Source organism: Triturus cristatus, chromosome 2_2 (genome assembly GCF_964204655.1).
Source record: "Triturus cristatus chromosome 2_2, aTriCri1.1, whole genome shotgun sequence".
NCBI classification, from domain to species: domain Eukaryota; kingdom Metazoa; phylum Chordata; class Amphibia; order Caudata; family Salamandridae; genus Triturus; species Triturus cristatus.
Genome location: NC_140582.1, coordinates 1,049,075,889 through 1,049,099,754, shown reverse-complemented (window position 1 = coordinate 1,049,099,754; position 23,866 = coordinate 1,049,075,889). Strand labels below are relative to the sequence as shown.

General features: G+C 42.8%; 1 protein-coding gene across 2 annotated transcripts in view; it reads right to left on the bottom strand.

Moving 5' to 3' along the window:
- The window catches only part of ZFYVE28 (zinc finger FYVE-type containing 28), a 932,593-nt gene that overhangs the window by 233,752 nt on the left and 674,975 nt on the right, over positions 1 to 23,866 (bottom strand). For both annotated transcript variants that reach the window (XM_085642546.1, XM_085642547.1), the window contains exons 6-7: positions 17,171 to 17,260; positions 6,016 to 6,117 (exon numbers count right to left, since the gene is read on the bottom strand). In XM_085642546.1, the coding sequence (XP_085498672.1) occupies positions 6,016 to 6,117; positions 17,171 to 17,260 (192 nt within the window). The remainder of the gene's footprint in view (positions 1 to 6,015; positions 6,118 to 17,170; positions 17,261 to 23,866) is intronic.

The window sequence follows — 23,866 nt, the reverse complement described above, 5'->3', positions numbered from 1 at the left end:
TAGAGGCATTTCTTTCAAATATTTCCCTTCAAATTTCAGGCTTAGCCCAGGTTTTCAGATTTCTCAGGGTGGGGAAAGAGGGGGCTGGTGAGAGATATTTCAACATTACACTAGAGCCAATGGAAGACTGATTGGGCTTGGTAAACATTTGGCACCATGACCCTCTGAGTGACGGGAGCTATATGTTCCACATCAATGTTCACACAACATCTTCAAGGATAGATTTCCTGTTTATAGAACAGACAGTTACACACACAACTTTGCCTTGAGAAATAGGAATATAGATCCTCGCTGATCATGCCCCTGTGATCGTAGGGTTTGATGCTTAAGCGTTCACTATGCGGCCTTACACAAGGCAACTGCGTTTGAACAAGAAGAAATTCTGAGATCCAGCAGTTTTCTATCCGATTAAAGAAACAATGGAACATTACTTATGTAGAGGGTGAGGGCGCTTTGGACACAATATGGAACACTTCCAAAGTGGTCATTGAGAGGGAACTTATTATTCCTACTTCTACCCTTATCCGTCTGAATTAAGCAAAAAAAAAAATTGACTTGGAGCGAAAGAATTAGGGTAACTTACATTATGACATGGATGCTCAGGATCTAGACTCATATACAGATCTGTCCAGCTGGCAAGACCACAATTGGAGGGCATTCTGCAGGGTGAAACTGCGCCCAAAACTAGGCAAGGGCGATAAGGCAGCTGGCCCACTCACTAAAAATGAATATGCACTCAACAATATCAGACAGATCATACATATATATTCATATAGAAAAATGAACTAGAGGGGCAAATAAAAGAGGACTCATGGTAAAATAAATAGTCCTAGGAAGAGAAAGCATCTATTTGCACAAAACAAAGAAAATGGCTGTAATATAATCTTACGGTGGTATCTTACTCTAGTCAAGATTCGTGAAGTGTTTGTCGCATCAGAGAAGTTGAGGAGAAGCTGCGGCAAGAGGTCAATGATGGTTGAAATATACTGGATCTGTGACCAGACTCAAGCATTTTGGGAAGAGGTTTTGGAACAAATTAAGCTAATAACAGCTAATGAGTTACCTATGAATACCCTAACACTGCTTTTGGGAGATACAAGCGATGATCTGCAATACCTATTAACTACCAACAAAGGCAAATGTCTTACATAGTTTTTGCTTCCTGCTCTCCTCACAATAGCTCATAGATGGAATCAAACTAACCCATCGCCTCTAAATATGAGAAAGTCCAAGGCATGTCTTATTTAGGATATGGAAAAACTGTTGGCCTTAGTATCTGGTAAAATGAAAAGTTTTGAGCACTTTAGGGCCCTTTTTTGTACATTTATTAAAAAACATATCGATGGTTTCCACCTTGTTTTTTGGTGTTATTTTATTTTTCCTTTTTTGTTTGTATTTCTAAAATTTCTGTATCCTGATAACTCCTGAGGTGCACTCAGTACTTCGTCAATTCGGCTGAGCCCCAGGGGGCCCATTGCTTCCTTGATGTTGTTGAACATGTATATATTAGCGGCCGGCCCTGGGGTTGTAGGCCCATGTTTGTATTGAGCTCTTATGTGCAATAAAGGTTTTTGGGGGAAAAAAAACCAAAAAACAAAACGTAGCCCAACACAGGTTCCAGGCCACGTGTTTATGGTTGTATATCGATAGGGGATTTGAAGACCTAGTCTGCCCCTAACATTGGCAGAGAGAGATGACTCCGCAGACTATATACAATAGTTCTGGCCTCAGAAGAGAGATATAGTATTGATATCATATCCAGGGGAGATTCTGCAAGACTTATTCTAATAAGCATTGAATGCTACTGTCAATTTATAATTACTTATTTCTATGAGCCTCTCTTTATGTAATGAAACAAGGTAACTGTTTCCCATGCCTGTATATGTAACTGAGTATAAGTTTATGGAATGACGCCTTTCCTGCACCATAAACCAATCTTAAAAGCTTGGGAGAAAAAAAGCAGCTTGTATTGCAAACAGGCATAGGGACATTCACAACCTCTCTTCCAATTAGGCACAGAGACAATAATACAACTTCCCATCCAGCAATCAGTCCTTGCTGATTTACAACATTATCGTCATATTGGTTGGAGGTTGGAGGATCTCTTCCAGTATACCCGGAAGCTACAGGAACATCAAAAACATTGAGATTGGTGTGATGGCTAGGATGCTAGGCACTAAACATTCAGCTCACTGGGTATATCATATACCTGAAAGAATGTGATCTTTAAGATGCTGCCTTAATCAGCTTGTTACAGTTTGATATTTCAAACATTAGCCCAAAGGGTAACTAGTCCTTGAAGGACTCTTGCATACCAGCCAGGAAGACCTACAGTGTTCAAGGGGTAGATTATCAAAATGACATGTACCGACATTCAATGTACTGAAGACAGAAAAGCAATTTTTAGATGCCATGGGGGTAGGAAGGTAGTGGCTCTTGTAAACATGCCAATATCATTATAGATAATGCCATAAAAACTTGCCCAGCAATAAAAAATTCCTGTATTCTTAATAGACACATTTCCATGGAACCCAAAATGATCCAGGGAGCACAATAATCCCAACATAAACAGAGAAAGTAAGAGATATATAAAACTCTACCCATTCATCCAAATGCATCACTCTAGAAATATGTTCAGCAGCTTTGTACCACAAGAACGTACACTATAATCCACACTGTTTAATCTGAAGCTTTTTCATTTTGTAAATTTCTAGCTCCGAATAAAGATTTGGTTTCATAAAACAATTCCCATGTTTAAAATATTAATCATATTTACAATATTTCTATCTGTCTAAAAATATTTCCATCAGGAACCTCAATTAGTCTCTACACCCCAAGAATTCATTTTACTTCTAAATTCCAAAAGTAGAGCATATACCACTCCTGCTTCAAACCCTTATCAGGTGCACTGTTCCAGCAACAAAAGACGATAAACGAAGATTAATATTTCTCATCCTTTATCCGCTTTTACAGATGCAGTGTCCTTTAACAGTGGCAACATTCTTTAGGCAGGGAGATGCCACCAGTGATAAAAAGATGACCGCATTGGGAATTCTCCAGCATGCAGGTATGCATGCATATCTACAATACAAACTTAGCATGGGATCAACAAAGTGCTGTACATACCACTAAGGTGAAACTGAAGAGGAACTTAGATAAGTTAAGATTATGACAATAGTAGGTGGAATGGGTTCTGATGCTGTGTCAGTGGCCAAAGAATCTGGGAAGATATTGCTGATGCTTGGAGATACAGCTTCAAAAGATGCATCCCCAGCTCCTTTCTCAATTGCAGACGTGAGGGTGCAAACCTGATGTCCGAGGGATATTATTCCAGATCTTGGGTGCATAGATGGAGAAAACTGGACTGATTTATTTTCTCTTTCTGCATTTCTTAGATTGATATCCAGCCCAAGTCTGGGCTCCCTGTGTTATGTTGAATTCCTTAAGAGAATATCTGTTGGGTCAGGGGTGTTAGTGTGCTGACTTGTGCTGCATTGCATAGATGCATAGGTCATGAAGATGATGCCGGCTTAGATAGTTAGCTTGAGGATATTATTCACAGAATGATGTGGCCATATGTTTTCAGACCTTCTATGAGTTGGGCAGCAGTAGAATGCACACTAGAAGGGCCAGTGTGGAGGCAAATGTCAGCGATAACATCCTACATCCACGGCTTAGATATTTAATCTGAAGTCTCATTCAAGGGAGGCATGATGTCCAGAAATAAGCTACTTTGTTTTCTGTTTAAGAACTGAAGTGTAAATCCATCCAGCTTTATGCCGCAAAATCATTCTTTTGCCTGACTGGGCTGTTTGTGAAGAAGGTGCAATCAGGTTTTGTCAAGTTTCATTTAAGGCAGGTACTTAACATCAAGTTATGTAGGAAGGTAAGGAGGTTTTCATATCGTTTGATTTTGCTGGTAGGAGGTGACATTCAGATAGTTGCATATGAACATGGTATTGGTAGAGTTTAATATGGTCATCAGCTAGAAGCTTCTCCTGAAGATACGAGGAGACAGGAAGGATCTATGTGTCACTCAGAAGATAAATGGCAAACTGTGATTCCTTGAAGTGCTCCTCGAAACAAATTAATGTCATCTTAAGAGACAGGAGGAGAACCAGTAAATTAGATATCGGAGTATCACATGCATGTTTCTAGAGACTGCCTTATCAGTGATCAGGAAGATGCTGTCTATGACTTCGATGGCTGCTGTTTAGTGCTGTATCATGGACCAGATGCCCAATTTTCATTGTTCAGAAGATGATTATTGGTGATTAAATTGTGCAGCTGTTTCAGGACCGCATTCTAAAGTATCTTTCTGAGGAATAGCAAGTGCATAATTGATCAATAACTGATGAGATTTTTGGGTTCATGAGTGGCAAGAACTGTCTAGCTTTGAATGTCTTGGTGAACACTGCATCATCTTCTCTATGGTTGAAAGCAGGTTGTTGTCTTTGCGTGTGGTAACTTTGAGAGCTGTGAGAATGGCTGGTGAGTTCTGTGAGTCTTTTATGCAAACAAAACAGTTGATTTTGAATCATTTCTTAGTAAGTTTTGGGTACTTGTGTGCACTATTATTTTGAAAGCTTATGTTGCAGGAGTCGAGGATTGTGTTGAAATAAGCTGCAGAATGAGTCCTGATACCAAAGATGATGAGGTATTTTCCAGAGAGTTAAAAGTGGAATCTTAGAAGGAGTGGCAATCTTGTTTACCATGCTTTGGTTAGCTGCGATTGATAGGCTGATTGGGATGGAAAGAGCCAGAGTTGAAGAAAATCTGTTGTTACCTAGGGGAATTAGTGAGTGGGGGTATGTGCCTGGCATAGTTATGACAACTAGTTCAGCACTGTTTGCAATTCATCATCTCCATAACCCTTTAACACTCCCTTTCAGTCATCCCCAGCTCACTCACCTCGCTTTTCCATTGCTTTGTTCTATTTTGTCCTTTTACCTAGAGCGAGAGTCCTTCTAGTTCCCGAACACTTGTCTCTATAAACTGATGCCCTATATTAGTCTGACGCCCCTCCTTTGAACCATACATGTCTGGTAACCTCTCTCCATATGAAGTACATACATTTGTTGGAGGTCTATGTTCCAACATCATTTCATCATATCCCAGTTGAGGAACACCGTACTATCATCCTAGTATTCTACTAAAAATTTGTAAATTAGATGGCATAAATTGATCTAGTGTCCATCTGGACTACACTTGTGCTACAGAAAATGTTTAATAAATAAATGCTACTTTTACAAATTAAACTGTTGTGAGCAAATTAGTCCAACATTTGTAGAAAACAAATTTGCTTATTTTAGGCAATGTCACACTAATCCTCTCCCAACACTTCAACAAACTGTGAGATTACAAGACGTGCCACTCAACTTCTGGAAACAGTGGATAAAATCTTCTTTTTCAACAGACCAATGAATACAGAAAATCCAAATGGCAAGAAGTGTGTACTGTTGTGACTTTAAGAATGGAAATGCTATGATTTTGTATCATTCCATGTAATGTAGACTGGCTCTGTCTAATTCCTGGGTGAGTTGCCTTCTGGTGTCCCTTTCCTGTGGATGTACTTACTCTCCAAACTTCCTTTCAAAGTAATAATTCATTTTCATAAATTGGTCTAAGAAGCAAAATCATGTCATGCAAAGTTATGTTCATAACCACTTCCCCTAGTTAGTGGGTTAAAGCATGATACAGTATACTTACATTTAAAATTTTCAACAAAATAAAGCAAGATATACTGAGAAAACATTGAACAATACCACACTGGAACTGAATGTGCTCCAAATTCTGCACAAATATTAGCACATATTTTTCGAAAATTGTGAGTTGTGTTACTTAGGACTGATTAATATTTGTGTGAAATTGGATCTCGCAAAACATTTAGAAAACACAAGTTAAAAGAGATAGCATGATGATTAAGTATAGGAAAACTGCAATGCTCAGTTTCTTCAGGTGACATTTTTTACCATTGTATTGTGATGAGAATATAACCATTTGTATAGAACATACCTTATTTTTCTTAACAAAGTGTGAAACGGTCTGAAAAGCTCAGACATATCTTCAGCTTTCCTGTCCAAATTTAGAGGTCCTTCAGAGTAAACTACAAGCCCACTGTACGAAGGATAAGAAACAAAATAGTTATTGTGAAAACAATTGGCACAGTGAAAAAGGTTTTAATCTTCTATTGTGTGTAGAGATTAGAAGATTCCTGCGACTGGAAGATTCCAGCATGTGTTGACTGGATCAAAACAAATGCTGAAACTCTCAGTGAAACTAATAATGTGTGAATAGTAAAGTGAAAGATGGACGATTAATTAAAGCTAAACATTGGGTTTAGATCACTGCATTAACGTACCTACAGATTTCCTGTATATGGAATGAAATATCAAGAAGATTAGTGGTGAGCATATGCTTTTAAAGGTCAGCTCAGAGGGAAGAGTAGGTAGAGAAGATATGTGTAGTAAATAACAATACGAAAAGCGATGATATCCAACTAATGATAACAAGAACTTCTGTAATAACGGAAAGCTTATTAGTATATACATGCTATATGAATCTTTTTAATTATTACTTGTTTTGTGTGGCTAGGCAGAAGGGTGTTTAAAGGCACAAACCCATGGTTCTTTGACGTTTGTTTCTCTTTTTTCCCCTTTTCTCATACAAACATCTGAACTAGTAACTGGGTGCTATATAGAGGATGCTATGGTCCTATGATAATATTGCACATGGACAGTAGGGCAGCAACAGGGGTTTTAATCTTCAATTGCTGCACCACAAGTGCAATATGAGAGCCATAAAAATATACAGCTACAAAGGGTACAAATAAGATACCCTAACATTATTTAAACAAGCTTAGTCAAGTAGAGTCAACATAGCAGCTTGACAATTTCACTCAGCAAGAAAATCCTCCTGCTCATTGTAGTAATGAAAAGGTACAAAAATGGTAGAACAGCACTATCGTAAGTATATGAGCCATTTATATTGTTTAGGGTATGGAAGGATCAATATCACATATGGAGAAGCAAAATAAAACAAAAAGCAATTAGAAAGCAACAAAGTTTGTGAAGTAGTAGAAAAAACGACAGGGATACGAGCAGCAAACATCACGTGAAAAATAACAAATCCAATACCAGTTGCAAAACGGATTGTGAAAGCAAAGGGAGGAGTTATAGCTACAGAAGAACTTAATATGCTAATATGAAGAGTTGGTAATCTTTAAGAAAGAATTGTTGTAAATGTAGAAAAACAGCAACTTTACTAAAGTAAGAGACAAAGAGCCAAGAAAATTTCAGAAATTAAATGAATAGAGCTGAATTGGCAGATAAAAAAAAGAAAGATTCAAGTGGTTACTGGTGCATTTTAAACAAGTGTTTCCACGAAGGTATTTAATATAAATTTAGTAAACCCAGGGAAACTGCTGAAAAAATTACACTTTCTGGTAACAGTCAAGAAGAGGTAATGGGTATGTGTGATCAATGTCCATAGTGGCATTATTAAACTTTCTGGGGCAAAGAACTTTAATAATTTTTCCTGGGACAAGCACCATAAAAGAAGGAAGTAATTTACATTTTTGCTAACTACATCAACACCTTGAGAGTTGGTTATTCTCTTCCTGACATAAACATTATCACAATGCTAAAAGTTTCAGAAGAATTTCACAAAACCCTATTTAAAGTCAGTTTGCCATCAAGACAGGTACACCATAACTTTGGAGTCCACAGAGAGGAGAGAGAGAGAGAAACACGACTAGTGTTCAAGATAGGCCTGAAAGGACAGTATTAATGGCATATTTTCAAAATTTCTGTGTTAGAAATGGGGGTCTCTAGTTGGCAAGGGACCCTTCTTCCTAGTCAGGATAAGGGAGTTACACTCCTAAAATAACCACTGCTCGCCCCCTTGGTAGCTTGGCATGAGCAGTCAGGGAGTGTGTAAAGCATGTGCACATAACCAACAGTAATACAGTGTAAGCTCTACAAAAGGACACCACACCAGTTTAGAAAAATATCCAATATTTTTATATACTTAAGACAAGACCAAAACGATAAAAATCAACAATACAGTACTAAAAAATCTTCAGTTATCAAAATAGAAATATAGTTCCTTGAAGTCAATAGCTCCGTCTGGGGCTAGCTCGGCGTCATGAACAACAAATCCAAACAGTTCTGGCTGACCGTTGCGTTGTGGGCCAGCTACGGTGTCTGGAAGACCCGCAAAACAATACCTTTAGAAATGCAGGGCGTTGGCGACCTCTCACTGAGCTCCTTAAGCACGGCGTCTGAAGGAGTCTGTTCCCGGAGGTCATGCAGGAGTCGTTGGGCCCTTGAAGTCACACGTGTTGCAGATCGAACTACTCTCGGTTGAAATCAGGAGCGCTGGCGTAGGCAGGCGTCGGGTGCGGCAGTGTGAAGTGCAGCGGTGCGTCGTGCAGTGCCCTGAGGTAGCACAGTAAGCAGCGGCTCAGTGACAGTAGTTCAGCGGTGTCGGTGAGACCAAAGCTGCGGTGCTGGTCGCGGTGCTGGCAGGTCACGGTGCAAGCAGCGGCATAGTCGTTGCTCAAGCGCTGTCGTCGGCTGACGAACTGGAGTCCATGGCACCAGCGTCGGTAGGCCAAGGTTGCGGTGCGGGATGAGGATGAGGATGGTGCGTTGTGTAACTTTCGAGCAGTGCCCTCGAACCAGGGTGCAAGCAGCAGCGTCGATGTTAGCATGGAACAGCGGTGTCGGGGATGCCAGGGCGACAGCGTGAAGTGAGGCGGTGCAGAGTGCGGTGCCCACAGGTCACGATGCAAGTTGCGGCTCGGCGACGTCTGAGACCAGGGTTGTGGTGCCCTCTGCATTGCCTTCAGGACACGGAGTCAGCAGCGGCATCGGGTGGCTTTTTCTTCTGTTGCAGCACAAAACACACAGTCCCCAGTGCTGATGGTATGAGAGAACTTGAGGTCTTTGCTGTTCCTGAGACTTCTTGAACAGGGGGCAAGCTCTACCTCAAGCCCTTGGAGAAACACACAAAGAGAAATTGCAGGAAGTTCAGTCCAGTCATTTCACTGCCCAAGACAGAAGCAGCCACTGCAGGCCAACACACCAAAGCACACAGCAAAGTGGTAGTCCCTTCTCACAGCTTCTCCAGCTCTTTTTTGTGCCAGTCTTCTTGGTTCAAAAGAGTTCTAAAGTTTAGAGGTTTGGGCCCTACATTTTATAGCCCAAAATCCTTTGTCCTCTCAGGCAGAGTGTCTGTATCCAGCCAGAACCAGTTCTGTCCTCCCTGGTGCAGCTTCCTGGCAGGAGGTGGAGACTGCATTGTCAGAGGCAGACCAGGTCCATTCAAGTGAAAGGAAATCTCCTCCCAATACTCTAAAAGCAGCCCAGGTCTATTCAGCCCATCCCTGACCCATCTAGACTCTCTGGAGCCACTGCTCTTCCCTAGCCCCTGTCATCCCAAAGCCAGACAGTCAATCCACAAACCCAGAAGAGGCACACTGGATGGCTGAGTAAGAAAATACCTACTTTCTAAAAGTGGTATTCCCAAACACTGAATGTAAAAATCACCTTCACTAAAAGATGCATCTTTAGATTCTGAGTTCAGGCATACTAAACTTTATTTATCTACCTTGTTTCCAGGGCCTGTTATGTTTATAAGATGTTATAAACAAACTCCCCATTCTGTCCTATGGGAACAAGTAGCCTTGCAATAGTGAAAAACGAAATTGGCAGTAATTCACTATCAGGACATGCCACACACACCAGAACATGTCCTACCTTTCACATACACTGCACCCTGCCCACGGTGGTACGTTGGGCCTTCATTAGGGGTGACTGATATATATGAAAAGGGAAGGTTAGGGCCTGGCAAGTGGGTACACTTGCCAAGTCGACATGGCAGTAGCAGACTGCACACAGGCTCTGCAATGGCAGGCCAGAGTTACATTTACAGGCTGCTTGTGTGGGTGGGACAACCAGTGCTGCAAGCCCACTAGCAGCATTTGATTTACAGACCCTGGGCACACACGGTGCACTGTACTAAGGACTGATTAGTAAATCAAATTAGCCAAACATGAAAACACCAACCGATAACAACACATCCATAACAACAATTTACGGCAGTGAGAAAGTGCGCAGAGACAATAAACCAGCAAAAAAAGAGTCAAAACCGGGAAGTCAGAAAGCAAAACATCAGGGGAAACATGCCAGAAGATGCCAAGCCTAACACTATGTAGTAAAGCAATTCCAATTGGAATAGTTTTATGTACATTTCCTTTATGACAATATCCTGAAATTCCCAGACCTCCTTAACTAGAGGGAAAGGCCTTGTCTTGACAAAGGGTCTTTATCTATCAAATGTATAGGTGAATAAGTAGTATTCCCCCTACCTCTTTGCTCTCATGTTTATATACATGTCTTGTATTTTGCGCTCACTGGGCTACCTAATGAGAAAGTACTCTATTTACAAGAAAGAGAAAGCTATTTTAATACTACTAGTGCAATAAAGCAATATATTTTAATAAAAACTGTTGAGTTCAGAAAAGACATTGCTTTTGCGATGTGACAGAGAACAATCTCACTTGTTTGTTCAAGACTCGGGATACATGCAGAATCTGTCTAATTATACATGAGTAGGAACTAAGATAAGTACCAGTCTATTCCAACAATGCATAGTCAGTGTGATTTGAGCTTTAAAGAGCACTTAACTAAATAACTTAACCTAGGTGGCACTACTAAAGATGGGATGTCCCTATGCAGGTATCGGCTTGGGGTCCAGGAGAGATTATTATTACCAGAATGTTTCTATGAAAAGTTTGTGTTTTAGGTGACGCCAGTGAGTTACATTGTTGTCCGTGTTTGCACAAAAGGAAGAAAAACAGTCCCTGAGTCTTAGTGGAACTCTATGTCAGGACTGGAGGCGAGGATTATGCCTTCTTTCTTCACTTTATTTCCATTAGCAGCATGAAGGTAAACAAAGACTACGTTTCCCATGAACCACAGGGAAAAAGTAGCAAAGAAACAACATGATAACAACCAATCAGGAACGAGTATCAATGTCCAATCAGGTGCGAGTAAGCCCAACATAGTCCCTTGCTAGTGTCCCTTCTTCCTCTTTTTTCGCTGCTCCGCAGCTAGATAAGTACTCTTCAGTCTTTTTTACTGTCTAGTGCTTGACTGTGTTATTCTAGTGTTACTGCTAGTTGATATTGTTTGCTATTGATCTTTTGATATATTGATGTATTGTTTGCTTTTGATATTGTCAGCGTGTTCTGTGCTGATTGCGCTCCCTCAGCGTTTCTGTGAGGGTGTTTCTGCCCTCTCCGTTTGGCTCTTTAAGTTCAGAGCTCGGATGCGGTTTGAGTTTTCCCCTCGGGGGTCGCGTTGACACGGTTTGTTAGCGTTTTGTTCAGAGACGCGACGGGGTTGAGGGTTTCCTCATCCCTTCGCGGCGAGTTGCTGGCTTTGGCTCTGCGGACCTTCCGCCGCTAGGGGGCATGAGAGGTGGTCTACGGAGCGTCACAGTGTTTGATCTCTTCAGGGATTCAAACACCGCACGCGCCCTTTTCCAGAGCTCCGGTCTGAGATGAACGCCCGTGTGTGGGTCTGTAGCGGCAGAGGCGGAGGAATTACTGCGAGCTGCCGCGTTTGTGTTACGCTACGCTCCGTTTCCCAGCAATCGATCACAAAGGGGCTTTGAGAGTCCGTATACTGTGAGTGTACGCCTCGTTTGAGGTCTAGTATCTGCCTGTCCAAGGCTTACCAAGGGGACAAGGCCCAGACCGGCGATCACCCCTCAGGCACCGGGGGTGTATTTCTTGTACTTCTTCCACCAGCAGTTGTCCCCTGGGGCTTGAACCCCTCATAATTGCGGTAGTTCTATTCCGCCCACGAAGTTGGCTGAAACCCAGCCTTTTGCTACTTAAGGCCTTCCTACCAGCCGCTTCAGTTGCCACTCTGTTACCCCCTGTATACTGTTGTTGTTCTGCTGTGGGGCAATGGAATATTATGATGAGTTCCCAGAGAAAGAGGATCCCCTTGCAGATATGCCATGGGTGATGCCTTTTACGAGGAGGTTGGACCATATGGAGGCCTGGAACGGCCGGGCGATCTTCGGCTCTGCTCCGGATCTGGTGATCGAGTCAGACGCCAGTATGAATTGGCTGGGGTGCACGTTGCGGGGATTTGTCCACAGGAGGATTGTGGTCTCCCGACAAACAGAAGTTACACATAATCTGACTGGAGCTTTTGGCGGGTTCGTTTGCCGTAAGGTGCTGGACGAGAGACTTGGTGCAGTCGTGTGTTCTGTTGAAGATGGACAACATCTCTGCAGTCCGGTGTGTAAACCATCTGGGAGGCACAAGGTCCAAAGCCCTCTCAGATCTAGAGGCAAGTTTCTGGCAGTATTGCCTAGACAGCCAGATTTCGGTCACAGTCGAGTACCTTCCGGGTCGGTACAATTTGGAGGCGGATTTCCAATCACACCACTTCCGGGATTCCAGCATGTGGATGTTGGACCAGTCCATCTTTGCGGTTTTCAACGACCACTGGGGTCCTTTTTCAACTGATCTGTTTGCGTCCCGACTGGACCATCAGACACCTCGATTTTTCAGTTGGAGGCCGGACCCCTTGGCAGCAGCCACAGACGCTTTTCTCCAGAATTGGAGCCTGGAACTGGGATACGCATTTCCCCCATTTGCGATGATCACACGCTCTTCGGCTCAGATTCGCAGGCAGGCAGCGGATCTGGTGATGATTACCCCCCTGTGGAGGTCGCAAGTTTGGTTTCCAGTTCTTCTGGAACTTTCTTGGGATTTTCCAATCCTACTTCCCCAGTATCCCACTCTTCTCACGAATCCCGAGGGGAATCCTCACCCGCTGGTGTCAGCGGGTTCTCTTTTTTATGGCGAGGCGGATTTCTGGGGTATATGGGAAACCCCAGGTCTTTCTCGAGCAGCTGAGAGCCTCATTTCCAAGGCTTGGGCGGACAGTACAGTTAAGAGATACAAATCTGCATGGACCAGATGGGTCCGTTGGTGCCTGCGGCGGGGTTACGATCCGTTGGTCACAGACTTGGTTCATGTGGTGAATTTTTGGGCTCAGCTAGCTTCGGATGGGTTTGCATATCGGTCAATCACTACTTTCAGGTCCACTATTTCATCGGGCCATGTTCCGGTTAATGCCACTCCTATAGGTGAGCATCCCCTGGTTTGCAAGCTGCTTCGGGATGCAAGGCTTTCCTTGCCTCCGGAACCTCGCTATTCCCCCCTTTGGGACGTGAATCAGGTTCTCAACCTTTTTCTTTCCTGGCAGTCTAACAGGCTTCTCTCTAGGAAGGAGCTTTCGGCAAAGTTGGCTATACTCCTCTGTCTAGTATCTTGCAGGCGGGTCTCGGATGTCCAGGCCCTGGATATTTCCAGGAGGATGTTCACCCCTGAGGGGGTCACCTTCACTCTACTGCGTCGCACTAAATGCCATACTAGGGTTATTTCATACCCGGCGTTTCCTCGCCGAACTTATGTGTTGTCAGATGTCTCAAGGCATATGAAGAAATGATGGAGGAGTTCCGTCCCCCCGGAGAACGTCAACTCCTCATTGCGCTCCAGAAACCTTTTAATTTTAATTTTTTAAAAATGTTACAATAATACGAAACATGACAGGCATACTATACAAAACATAATAATATAAAGAAAAAAAGGAAGAAAAAAAGAAACTACAGAAAATGGCCAACGTGAAATGTGAGATATGAAATAAATCACTATTTACCTAAGTAAATTCAGATCCTAAATACTAAACAAACATTGGCCTATTGAGACTTGTACTATGAAAAAGGTCAAGAATAAACGGAACAAGCATAAGAGGCAGGGGGACGACATAGATAGACAACTGTGCAGACAAAACCTAAACCAAATCAATGAGACCCATCAGCCATCAGACCAGTCCTTGAAGGGGGCCCAGATTCTAGCCCCGAACTCCCGCCTTTTCCTCCCCCTTAACAGAAATACAGAAGACTCGAGATTATATAATGCTAACATCCCGGCTCTCCAATTACAAAAAGTTGGAGCTTCAGTATTAATCCACTGGGATGTAATACATAGCCGAATCATTGCCATTGCTAGAAAAAGAAAGGCAGCCGTATATCTGGAGCCCCCACTAGACCCATTACCATCGTACCCCATTATCACAAGTTCAGGGGAAATTTTGACACGAATCTTTAAGACCACGTTGATAAAATGCTCAATCTCATGCATAAATACCCCCAACTTAGGACTCACGTAAAACATGTGCACTGCATCCGCAGCCTGTAATACACATCTGGCGCATCTATCGCCCTTCTGTCCCCCCCATTTTGAAATCTTAGCGGGTGTATAATATAGGTCGAACATCGCCATAAAGCATTGAGACTGTAGGCTGCCTGAAACTGAAACCTGACTTGCTAACTGTATCGTGAGCCTAGTATCAACCCCTGTCTTACCGAATTTCCCATCCCACTTTAAATCCTGCGAATCCAGATCATCTGGTAGACAGGATAAAAGATACTGATAGACCATGCCTATTCTTGCTTTCTTTCGAGCCATCTCAATTACAGTTATATTTCCAAATTTAATAATCATCTAATTTCGGGGTTTATCAAGAAAGCTTCTGATCTGAAGATATTTAAAAAAATCGTGGGTATGTAAATTAAACTTCTCCTTAAGAAAAGAAAAAGTAGATATTTCACCCCCGACCACAGATCACCAATAACCTGCAATCCACGTAGCTGCCATCTTAAAATGACTTGATCCTGAAAAATTGGTGGCAACATATCAGCAGCGGAGAAGGGTGTATATATTAATATTTGCAATGACACACCTGCGGCGAATCTTCCGCCAGATGACAAACGCCGCGTAAATCACTTTGAATCTTGTTTTTTTTTAAATAACTTGGTTCTAATATCTTTACCAGAATGCCTTTAGCCGCATCCCCCAGGCCAATTTCATAAATAGTGGGCCTGTTTGCTAAAGGGACAGCTGCCCTATCCCCTACTAAAAGAATTCCAAAGTGTTGCAGCATAGCTGACCAATAATACAATAGCAAATTTGGGACCGCCCACCCCCCTCGAGCTCTTGGGAGGCACATCCATTTAGCTGCCCTCCGTGCTCGACGATACCCCCAGAGAAATCGCGAACCAGCCCTCTCAGCACTACTCAGCGAGGCTAAAGAAAATTCTAACAGAATAGTTCTGAACAGATATAATAATTTCGGCAAAACTAACATTTTAAGAATATTACAGCGGCCATATAAAGAGAGATGCAAATGATCTAGTCTTCCAAGTTTCAAATTAATAGATTTGACCACTGGGAGCATATTCATATCAGGGATATCAGACACAGAAGCAGAGATTTTAACCCCCAGATACGTTGCTTCCGTAGTTATAGGGATGTCTGAGGGACACATAAGAGCTGAGTGAAGAATCTGCGTCTTGTCGACATTCAGCTTATATCCTGACAATGATCCAAATTGGTGTGCCAAATTTATTATAATTGTGAACGCCACAGAGACATCCCTTGTTAAAATAACAATGTCATCAGCGTATGCCAGCGTCTTATAATCTGTACCATTAACCGTAACCGGCAAGATTGTTGAATCTTCTTGAATTTTAGTAAGATACGGTGAGCACGGACAACCTTGCCTTGTACCCCTACCGATATTGAATAAACAGGTTTCCTGCCCAGAAATACGAATCGATGCCTGTGGGAAATATACGATGCTTGCACTGCCTGTATAAATTCGGAACAAAACCCCTTCCAACGGAGCACTGCCCAAAGAAACCCCCAGGAGACCCTATCGAACGCCCTCTCGGCGTCCAATAGGATCACCCCGAGGGGAGATTCAGTGGCCTGGGCCCAATCTAGCAAGGCAATAACCCGCCTTAGGCATATGAAGAAATGACGGAGGAGTTCCGTCCCCCCGGAGAACGTCAACTCTTCATTGCGCTCCAGAAACCCATTAAAGCGGTTTCCTCGCCCACGATCGCCAGATGGGTTCGTTGGGTGATGCAAGAAGCCGGCAGAAGTCTTCGGGACTTTGGAGCACATTCTGCTCGTGGAGCGATGGCCTCGAAGGCATTTGGCTTGGGCGCACGCCAGGAAGATATACTTAATGCTGCTGATTGGTCTTCGGACTCTACTTTTAAGAGGTTCTACTTTAAACCAGTATTGACTATGGCTCAACTGGTTGTGGGCAAGCTTTGAACAAGCATAATCCTCACCTCCAGTCCTGACATAGAATGAAAAATTTCCTAGCTAACGTGACGTAAAGTTTCAATTCTATCAAGGACTCGGAGGCGAGGATTATCCAGCCCTTTGCTCCAGGACGAGATCCCTCCCCGTTCTGCAGTAAGTAGCTGTTTTCAAGTTGTAGTTGTCACTTGGCTGAATTGTGTGACCTTCTTTGCTCTGTACCAGGTTCTGGCTGTGTTTTCCCTGGGTAATGTATCCCTGTTACTTGCAGGTTCTGACGCCCAGAAACAGGGTATCTGAAGAGTGCGGAACAGCTGTCGTCGCGCTCTGAAAGCGGAAGAAGGGACACTAGCATGGGACTATGTTGGGCTCACTCGCCCCTGATTGGACATTGATACTTGTTCCTGATTGGTTGTTACCATGTTGTTTCTTTACTACTTTTTCCCTGTGGTTCATGGGAAACATAGTCTTTGTTTACCTAATGCTGCTAATGGAAATAAAGTGTAGAAAGAAGGCATAATCCTCGCCTCCGAGTCCTTAATAGAATTAAAACTTTGTTACGTTAGCTAGGAAATTTTTCATTCAGGAGTAAGCCAGGAGTACTAGATGAGTACAATAAGCATACACATAGCAAAGTCTTTGCGAATCATTCCCCCCTTGTATTCGAACTATTCAGTAACACATTGGAAACCAAGTGAGACAGCTTTTGTGTTGGCGCTCTCTGGCAGTAGGTTTTTATATAACTTAATAGTTGAAGTAGTCTAATTAATAAACATGGTTAAAAAAAGTATCAATTATAAATTGGGCCAGTGTGTTTATTACCTTGAGAATATTCTGTGTCCCTGGATTTGGCAATCTGCCATTAAGGGGTCATATGTTCATGCAATTCTAGCTATGAATTTGTTGTTGCTGATGCACTCATGACCTCGATTCTTTCATAAAACAGTCTGTACAGTAAGTACTTACCACACGATGGCCAGCCTTGGAATTGTAAACATTAGTGCAGGCTCATAGTCGTCAATCAGGTCCTGCGTGAGGTAACCAAGCTTCAGGGCTCTAGGCATGGGGCAAAATGAGAAGTGTTTACACACTGTCGTCCAGTGGTCAGCATTAAAACATTACTATAGATACTGTAATGAAAAGAAGTGTTTCTCAGTTAAACAGCCAAGCTTATTGGGAGCAACGTTTGAAAAAAATAATAAGAAGAAAAGATTTCCTTGGATAGAAAGTTCACTAACAGATTAGGAATATCTTGATAAATGTTATCCTTTTACAAAAAGAAACTGGCCTAAGCTAAACTAATAGCCTATCTTTATTTTGAAAATAAAATCACATTGGTTATTGCTACGCTTATATTATAATCCATAGGAAGCCCTGTATCCACCCTAGGAAGCCCTGCAGTCCACTACAAACATTAGGAGGAACAAAATGTCAGACTAGTCCTGTGTAGCCAGCCCCCTTGTGACTACCTTTAATGTATCGTGGGTAGAAGATATGAAACGTTGTGACTTTACACTGTAACACTGCAGAGAGGTGTATCCAAATAAAATCTTGTGTAAGAGCAAACACATGTGGCAGTGGTCACACAACAGTCGTCTCACAAACAACATTCAATCCTCTTTTCCCGGTTTGCCTTTTCACAGTGTGGTAGAGATCACAGGCCACCTCAGCATCCCAATACTGACAAGTTGTGCTAGCTAGGGTACACCAGCCTTCACCCCTTAGGCTAGAAACATTAAAGGGGTACAAGTCTCCCTTTTTGGCTCCATCACTTGGGCATAGTCCGGTACCAGTAAAGATTTTATGGCCCTCATGTTGAAAGTGCTGCTATTCGTCACATGATACTGTAACCCAGGAAAAGGCCAAGGGAATTGTTCGCCTTAAGCAAGACTATGTTTGACTTGTTACTATGGTACTTATCCATATAAATAAGGTCATTCTTCCTGCCAAGCTCCATTTTGTCTATAATCAAGTTAAAATTAATGATTCTTGGTGGTCCCTGTTCACAATCTCTGGTACCCGAGCATCCTGATCTGATTGTGTCTTTCCACATTCTCCAAAGGTCTTGTTCTGTAAGTCAATGTTCTGTGCTTTCTGATCACCTTTCGCAGTGCTTGTTGCTTCTGAAGCATATCATTCTAGTTTCAAAATTATCATTTGTACCCTCTTGCAAGAATGAACCTCTTATTTAACTTGCCGACTTTCCCTTTGTGCCTAAAAATAGACTTTTCAATTTGCCCAAGGGCAGCCCAATAAAGGAACTCCCATGGGTAAGACTAAGACTCCTGGCGATTGATCTCTGTGCCCCGATTTGGACTGTGAGGAAGAAAGACATCTGTGCCCTCTCTTTAGCGGTGCAATACAGTTAACTCAGCTGTTCAGTTGCAGAAGAACCAACCAGGTCCACCCGGTGGGTAGGATTTAAGTCTGTCCTAGGCCCTATTAGAAATCACGTACTGTCTCTCTGCTAGTTGTGGCTGGAATCCACTCACTCATTATGGCGGCTGTTTCTGCGTAAGCATAACTGTGTGCACGTGCGGCACACAACTATACTTACCAGTTTGGTGTTTACGTGCAGCAGTTTACACACACCTCTCCCTCCATCATCATGCTTCAATTTCACTGCACCAGCTGTTTACCCATGTGGGGAATTAAAGAGGTAACTGGAGCCCTTCATGGAGGTCCAGAAAAAATGTACAAACCCCAGAACCTTAGGCTTCTTAAATGGTTTTCACTGAATGAATTCATTTTACCCAGGTACAGTGATTTCCATGTTATAATCAGATGGTCATGACCCCTGTGTATTACTATGGAAGTGATGCCCAGGAATTCATGTACCCCATGTGCATTGATACACAAGTGATGACCATGTGGCCCATGTGCTTTGACATTTAAGACCAGATCCAGGCAGAGTTCCAGAAATTGAGCATACTTTTATGAACAGATAGGTGCACAGTCGTAGCCTGTCTAAATGTTTCACATAGAAACACATAAAATCATGATTGGTTGCTGATATAACCCACATACTGTGTTATTCATGTCATGGACAGAAAATATGCTCGGTGGGTTGTCATGTAAGTACACTCTGGGAACTGCCATGGTACTAGAATAGATTAATGCTCCATTAGGGGCCCTTCACCCTAGGATGGCAAGGTATCCAGTGAAGAGTGCTCAGGCACTCTAGCCTTCAGATTCTTCGTGAATCCCAGGTTGAGGTATGCTGTGTAAATGATCAACAAAATGCAAGAGACAAGACTAACTCAAATAAAAAGTCAGAGAGAGTCATAACACCTGAATACTGATGGGTAGGATGCCAGGCAACAAATCATGAACATGCTGATAATGATCAACACCAGATGAATGCAAAACATCTATGGACCTCATGGGAAATTGTCCTGCTTTGACTAATAAGATGTAGATACTCTTCAAATAATAACAGTATATTGACTGTATTTGAAGTGTTCGCATAACAACTACAACTGTCTGCAATCTCACACATGAATGGAGAGGTAGCATGTGAAAGAGCAGTCTGCTATGGCAGAAACTAGGACCAAATTTAATTGCAGCTAGTACGCAAACTGATAGGGTGGACGCACGTGACGAACCACCTAGAGGACCAACTTATGTGTCTGAAATATTGAAAACGTAACTAATCTACATCTGGTGAACACAAATTGTATGCAGTAGACACGGAGTTGTACATACTCTGGTGCAATGTGCAGAAACTGTTAAAGAGAATGATTCAAGGAGAAGAACAAAAATCTACTCCGAAAAAATGAGCAACATAAATTAAGCAGCCACTCAAACTCAGCAATGTACAAGGCAGAGGAAGCAGACTCTCACCAGAACAAGAAATGCATAGTGAGCGTAGAAGCAGCAAACAAGGGAAAAGGAGCATGGAACTAATTTAGGAACAAAGACACACAAAGCACCAGTATTCTTACCCCATCAGTGGTCTGTCAAAGGCCAGCCCTGTAACATATAGAGATGCTACCTGGCAAGCATTGCAGAAAAGTGGTTTAATGCTTATAAGAGTTCCAGATTTTGAAATTCCCTGACAACGTGCTAAAGGAGCAAAAACCTCAGAAGACAATGATAGGTATTAACCCTTTCGGTGCGCCGGACGGCCGGGAGCCGTCCGCCGTCACGGGTGGCGTGTGCGTCCGACGGCTCCTGGCCGTTCTAGCACCAACCCACGGGGGAAGCTCTGGCACTCCCCCCGTGGGCTGCCCATCTACGTGCCCCTACCGGGGAAGGCAGGGGAAGCCCTTCCCCTGCCTCCCCCTGCCCACCCCCTCCACGTCATCAATGACGTCAGCCCGCGAGGCGCGCTGACGTCATTAGAGGATTCCCAACACAATGGAAGCCATTTGCTTTCAGCGCGTTTGGAAGAGAGGAGTTAGGTTCTCCTCGTGGGAGGGGTGGATTTAAACAAAAGAGGCATCGGGGGAAAGGAAAGGTCTCTTGTGCATTCCTGCTGCACGATCGTGCAGCAGGAATGCCCACTAGACCCAGGGATATATATATTTTTTTTAAAGGGCCATTTTGATTTACTGTTTGGGGGAGCAGCCCCTTAGGCAAGGGTCGCTCCCCTTATGGGGGCAATGGTTATTGGCTTTGCCTGCCCGCCTGTGGGTGGCAGGGATGTGGAATTCCTATAGCCCGACGCCCAGGACATATTGTTTGGGGTCAAGGGCAATAAGTTTTAATGTGCATTTTGTCCTTGGGACAAGCAGGCCCAACCCCCTGCAGCACAAACCCTTTGGCTGCCAGTTTGCAGTATCACATTAAGGATCAGGGAAAGGAACTGCCTGCAGTTAAGTTAATATCTGTGTGCATATGTCAATGCTGCTCAAACTTGTATTTATGGTTCATTAATTGAAAGCCTTTATTATTAGGGTGAGCGCTCGCAGTAAATGTAAGTTCTGACTGCACTACTGACAGTGGTTCCAGTATAAAAATGTGTACACACGGTTTCAGTTTAGCAATATGAGGCTATGCAAAATGCTCCCAGAATGCTCTGATTAGATGCAAATATTTGCAGAAGCTTGAAAGCAAGATTCATGATTCTTTGCTTTCAATATAAAATGTTCCTTAAAAAATGAAAGCAGGAAAAAAATGTTTTGCTAAACTACTGTTAAAATTCAGGTACCATTTCTCTGCAGCATCATTTAGTAAAATGTGTTGATGCATGCTAGTATTTTCCCAAAATATTTATATTAGAAAATCAGTGTAACCCGTTTCAATAAGATTTTGGGAAACATAAAAATAAACAAGCATTGGAAAAGCCAGTAGGTTTGAAATGGTGGTCAGCTTTTTAATTTTGATAATGCGTGACTTGTTTTGGCATGGTTTTTGTAAAACCTTATTGATGTGAGAGCTGCTGGACCCTCAACATTATAACATTGGCAAAAGCAAAAATAGTTTTTGGTCTAAAAAAAACCCACGCTGCCACATTAGTTACTGGAACTGAACAAAACTACTTTGTGTGCCGATATGCTCCTTGTGAAAGAACAGAATGCTGTCACTCACCGTGAAGCCAGCCGATAAAGAAAGAGAGCGCTAATTTTAATAAACACAAAAGGTCATGGTTAACGCCAGACCAAATTAAGGGCCCAATTATTAAAGAAAGTCTCAAAAGTGCACCCTTGGTATATGTCCTTGCATTAAGGGCAGCTATATGGCTTTCGTGAATTCACAAGAATTAACAGCAATAGGGCAGCAAATAGTACTCCTAGAAAATATTTGTGAACTGCATTTTAGCATGAGCAAATATGCAGGTGTAGATTTGCTCATGCGAAAACCAGTGTTTGCAAGTTTATTTTCCCTCCAACCACTTTTTTCCCCAACTCTGGAAGAAGGTTTACGTCTGCCATTGTCAGGAGTAAATTTCCAACATTTCTCAGTATTGGAAAAGATTAGAGAAGAGTTGTTGAAAACCCTTAAAACATGCAAGTTAGTAGGTTTGCACAGACTCAAAAGGACATTCCAACCCTGGAACTATTGTTTACCACTACCTTCAGTCCCAGTATGTAGATCTGCGGAAACGTAGCAACATAAAAGGATTGCTAGTATTCAAACACTACTATGGTATGAGCCCTGGCATAACCAGAGAGGCTATATAAGAGCTCTTATTGCTGCCATAATTTGTCGCCACACAACATGGCACCAAAGGGACAAGTGGCTTTTGTTACAGGACAAGTAGATTTATGAAGCAACCTGCCCCATGGACAAGTAGATATTTTAATAAATTCCACACCCCTGGGGTGGGCTGATTTTGCCTTTTATTTTATTTTTTAAAGTGGCCCACTGGACCACCAGGGAATATTTTGTGGGGAGTGGCCCCTTGGGCGAGGGTCACTCCCCTTTGGGGACTATGTTTTTGGCTGTCTGCCACCAATGCCAGCATTAATTTGGCCATTTCTGCACCCCTGGGGGGCAGGTAGGCATATTTTATTTCTGCATGGCCACTAGGCCACCAGGGATTTATTTGTGGGGAGTGGCCCCTTGGGCAAGGGTCCCTCCCCTTTGGGGAACATTAATTTGAGGGGCAGATTGGCTGATTTCTTTTTTTGTATGGGCAAATGCCAAAAGGGTTATTTTTTTTTTTATGTTGGGGAGCAGCCCCTTGGACAAGGGTCGCTCCCCTTTATGGGAGGGTGATTGCGGCCATTTCTGTCCTCTTTGGGTGGCAGATTAGCAGTATGTTTTTTAGGCCCATCTGCCGCCAAGGGGCTTTTAAATTTTTGTGTTGGGGAGTGGTCGCAAGGGTTGCTCCCGTTTTACGGGGTGAATATTTTATTTATACTCTTAGGCCCACCTACCCCTTATTGGCTGGTGGATTGTGTGTGGACTGGTGCATTATTTGCATATGTGATTGTAATGGTTTTTTTTCTCCTTTTTATTCTAGTGTAAAGCTTTTGATTCCTGTTTGCGGTTTCGGCAGTGGTTGTTCTGCAGTTTTGCGTATTTGCATTTTTTTGGTAAGAAAAACATTTTTGTTGTATTTATTCCAAATAAGTATTATTGTCATGCATGAATGATTTTTTTTGTTAGTGGTGACATAATGACAGCATATTTAGTTAGTGGTTTGAGCATGAAATTCTTTGCGATGTGTTTTGCATTGTCTTATGTGTAGTTTTCTTTTCTTTTTCTTTTTAGTGGAATATTCTTGATCCTTACTGTGTCTGTGCAGAGTAGGTGGTGGTGAGTCTAGCTGCTTCTGGCAAGTGAGTGGTTTAGTGTTGGAGTATATAGGTCTTTGTGATAAAGTTACATTTTGTTTATTTCTTTTTTACAAAGGGTTTGTTGTTACCTTTTTTAGTAAGCATTATGGCTAGCCGTAGAATGACTGCTCAGCAGGTGGTTGGTATGCTTCTTGAATCTTCCTCTGAGCAGGATTATGAGACTGACAGTGCGTCTGAGGGAGAGGAGGGAGGGGAAGATTCAGGCAGTGAGTTTTCTCTCCACATGGAATCATCAGATGATGAAGATACTCTCAGTGCGGATGAAGCTACTCTCAGTGCGGATGAAGTGCCTGTTTTAGGGGAGGACACTGATGTGCCGATGGTGCAAGAGGCATCTGGATTGCAGTCTGAGGCTGCAAGGCTTCCTACTGGAAGTGCTAGACTCTGGGTTGACCCAAACATGGTGCAGCCGTTG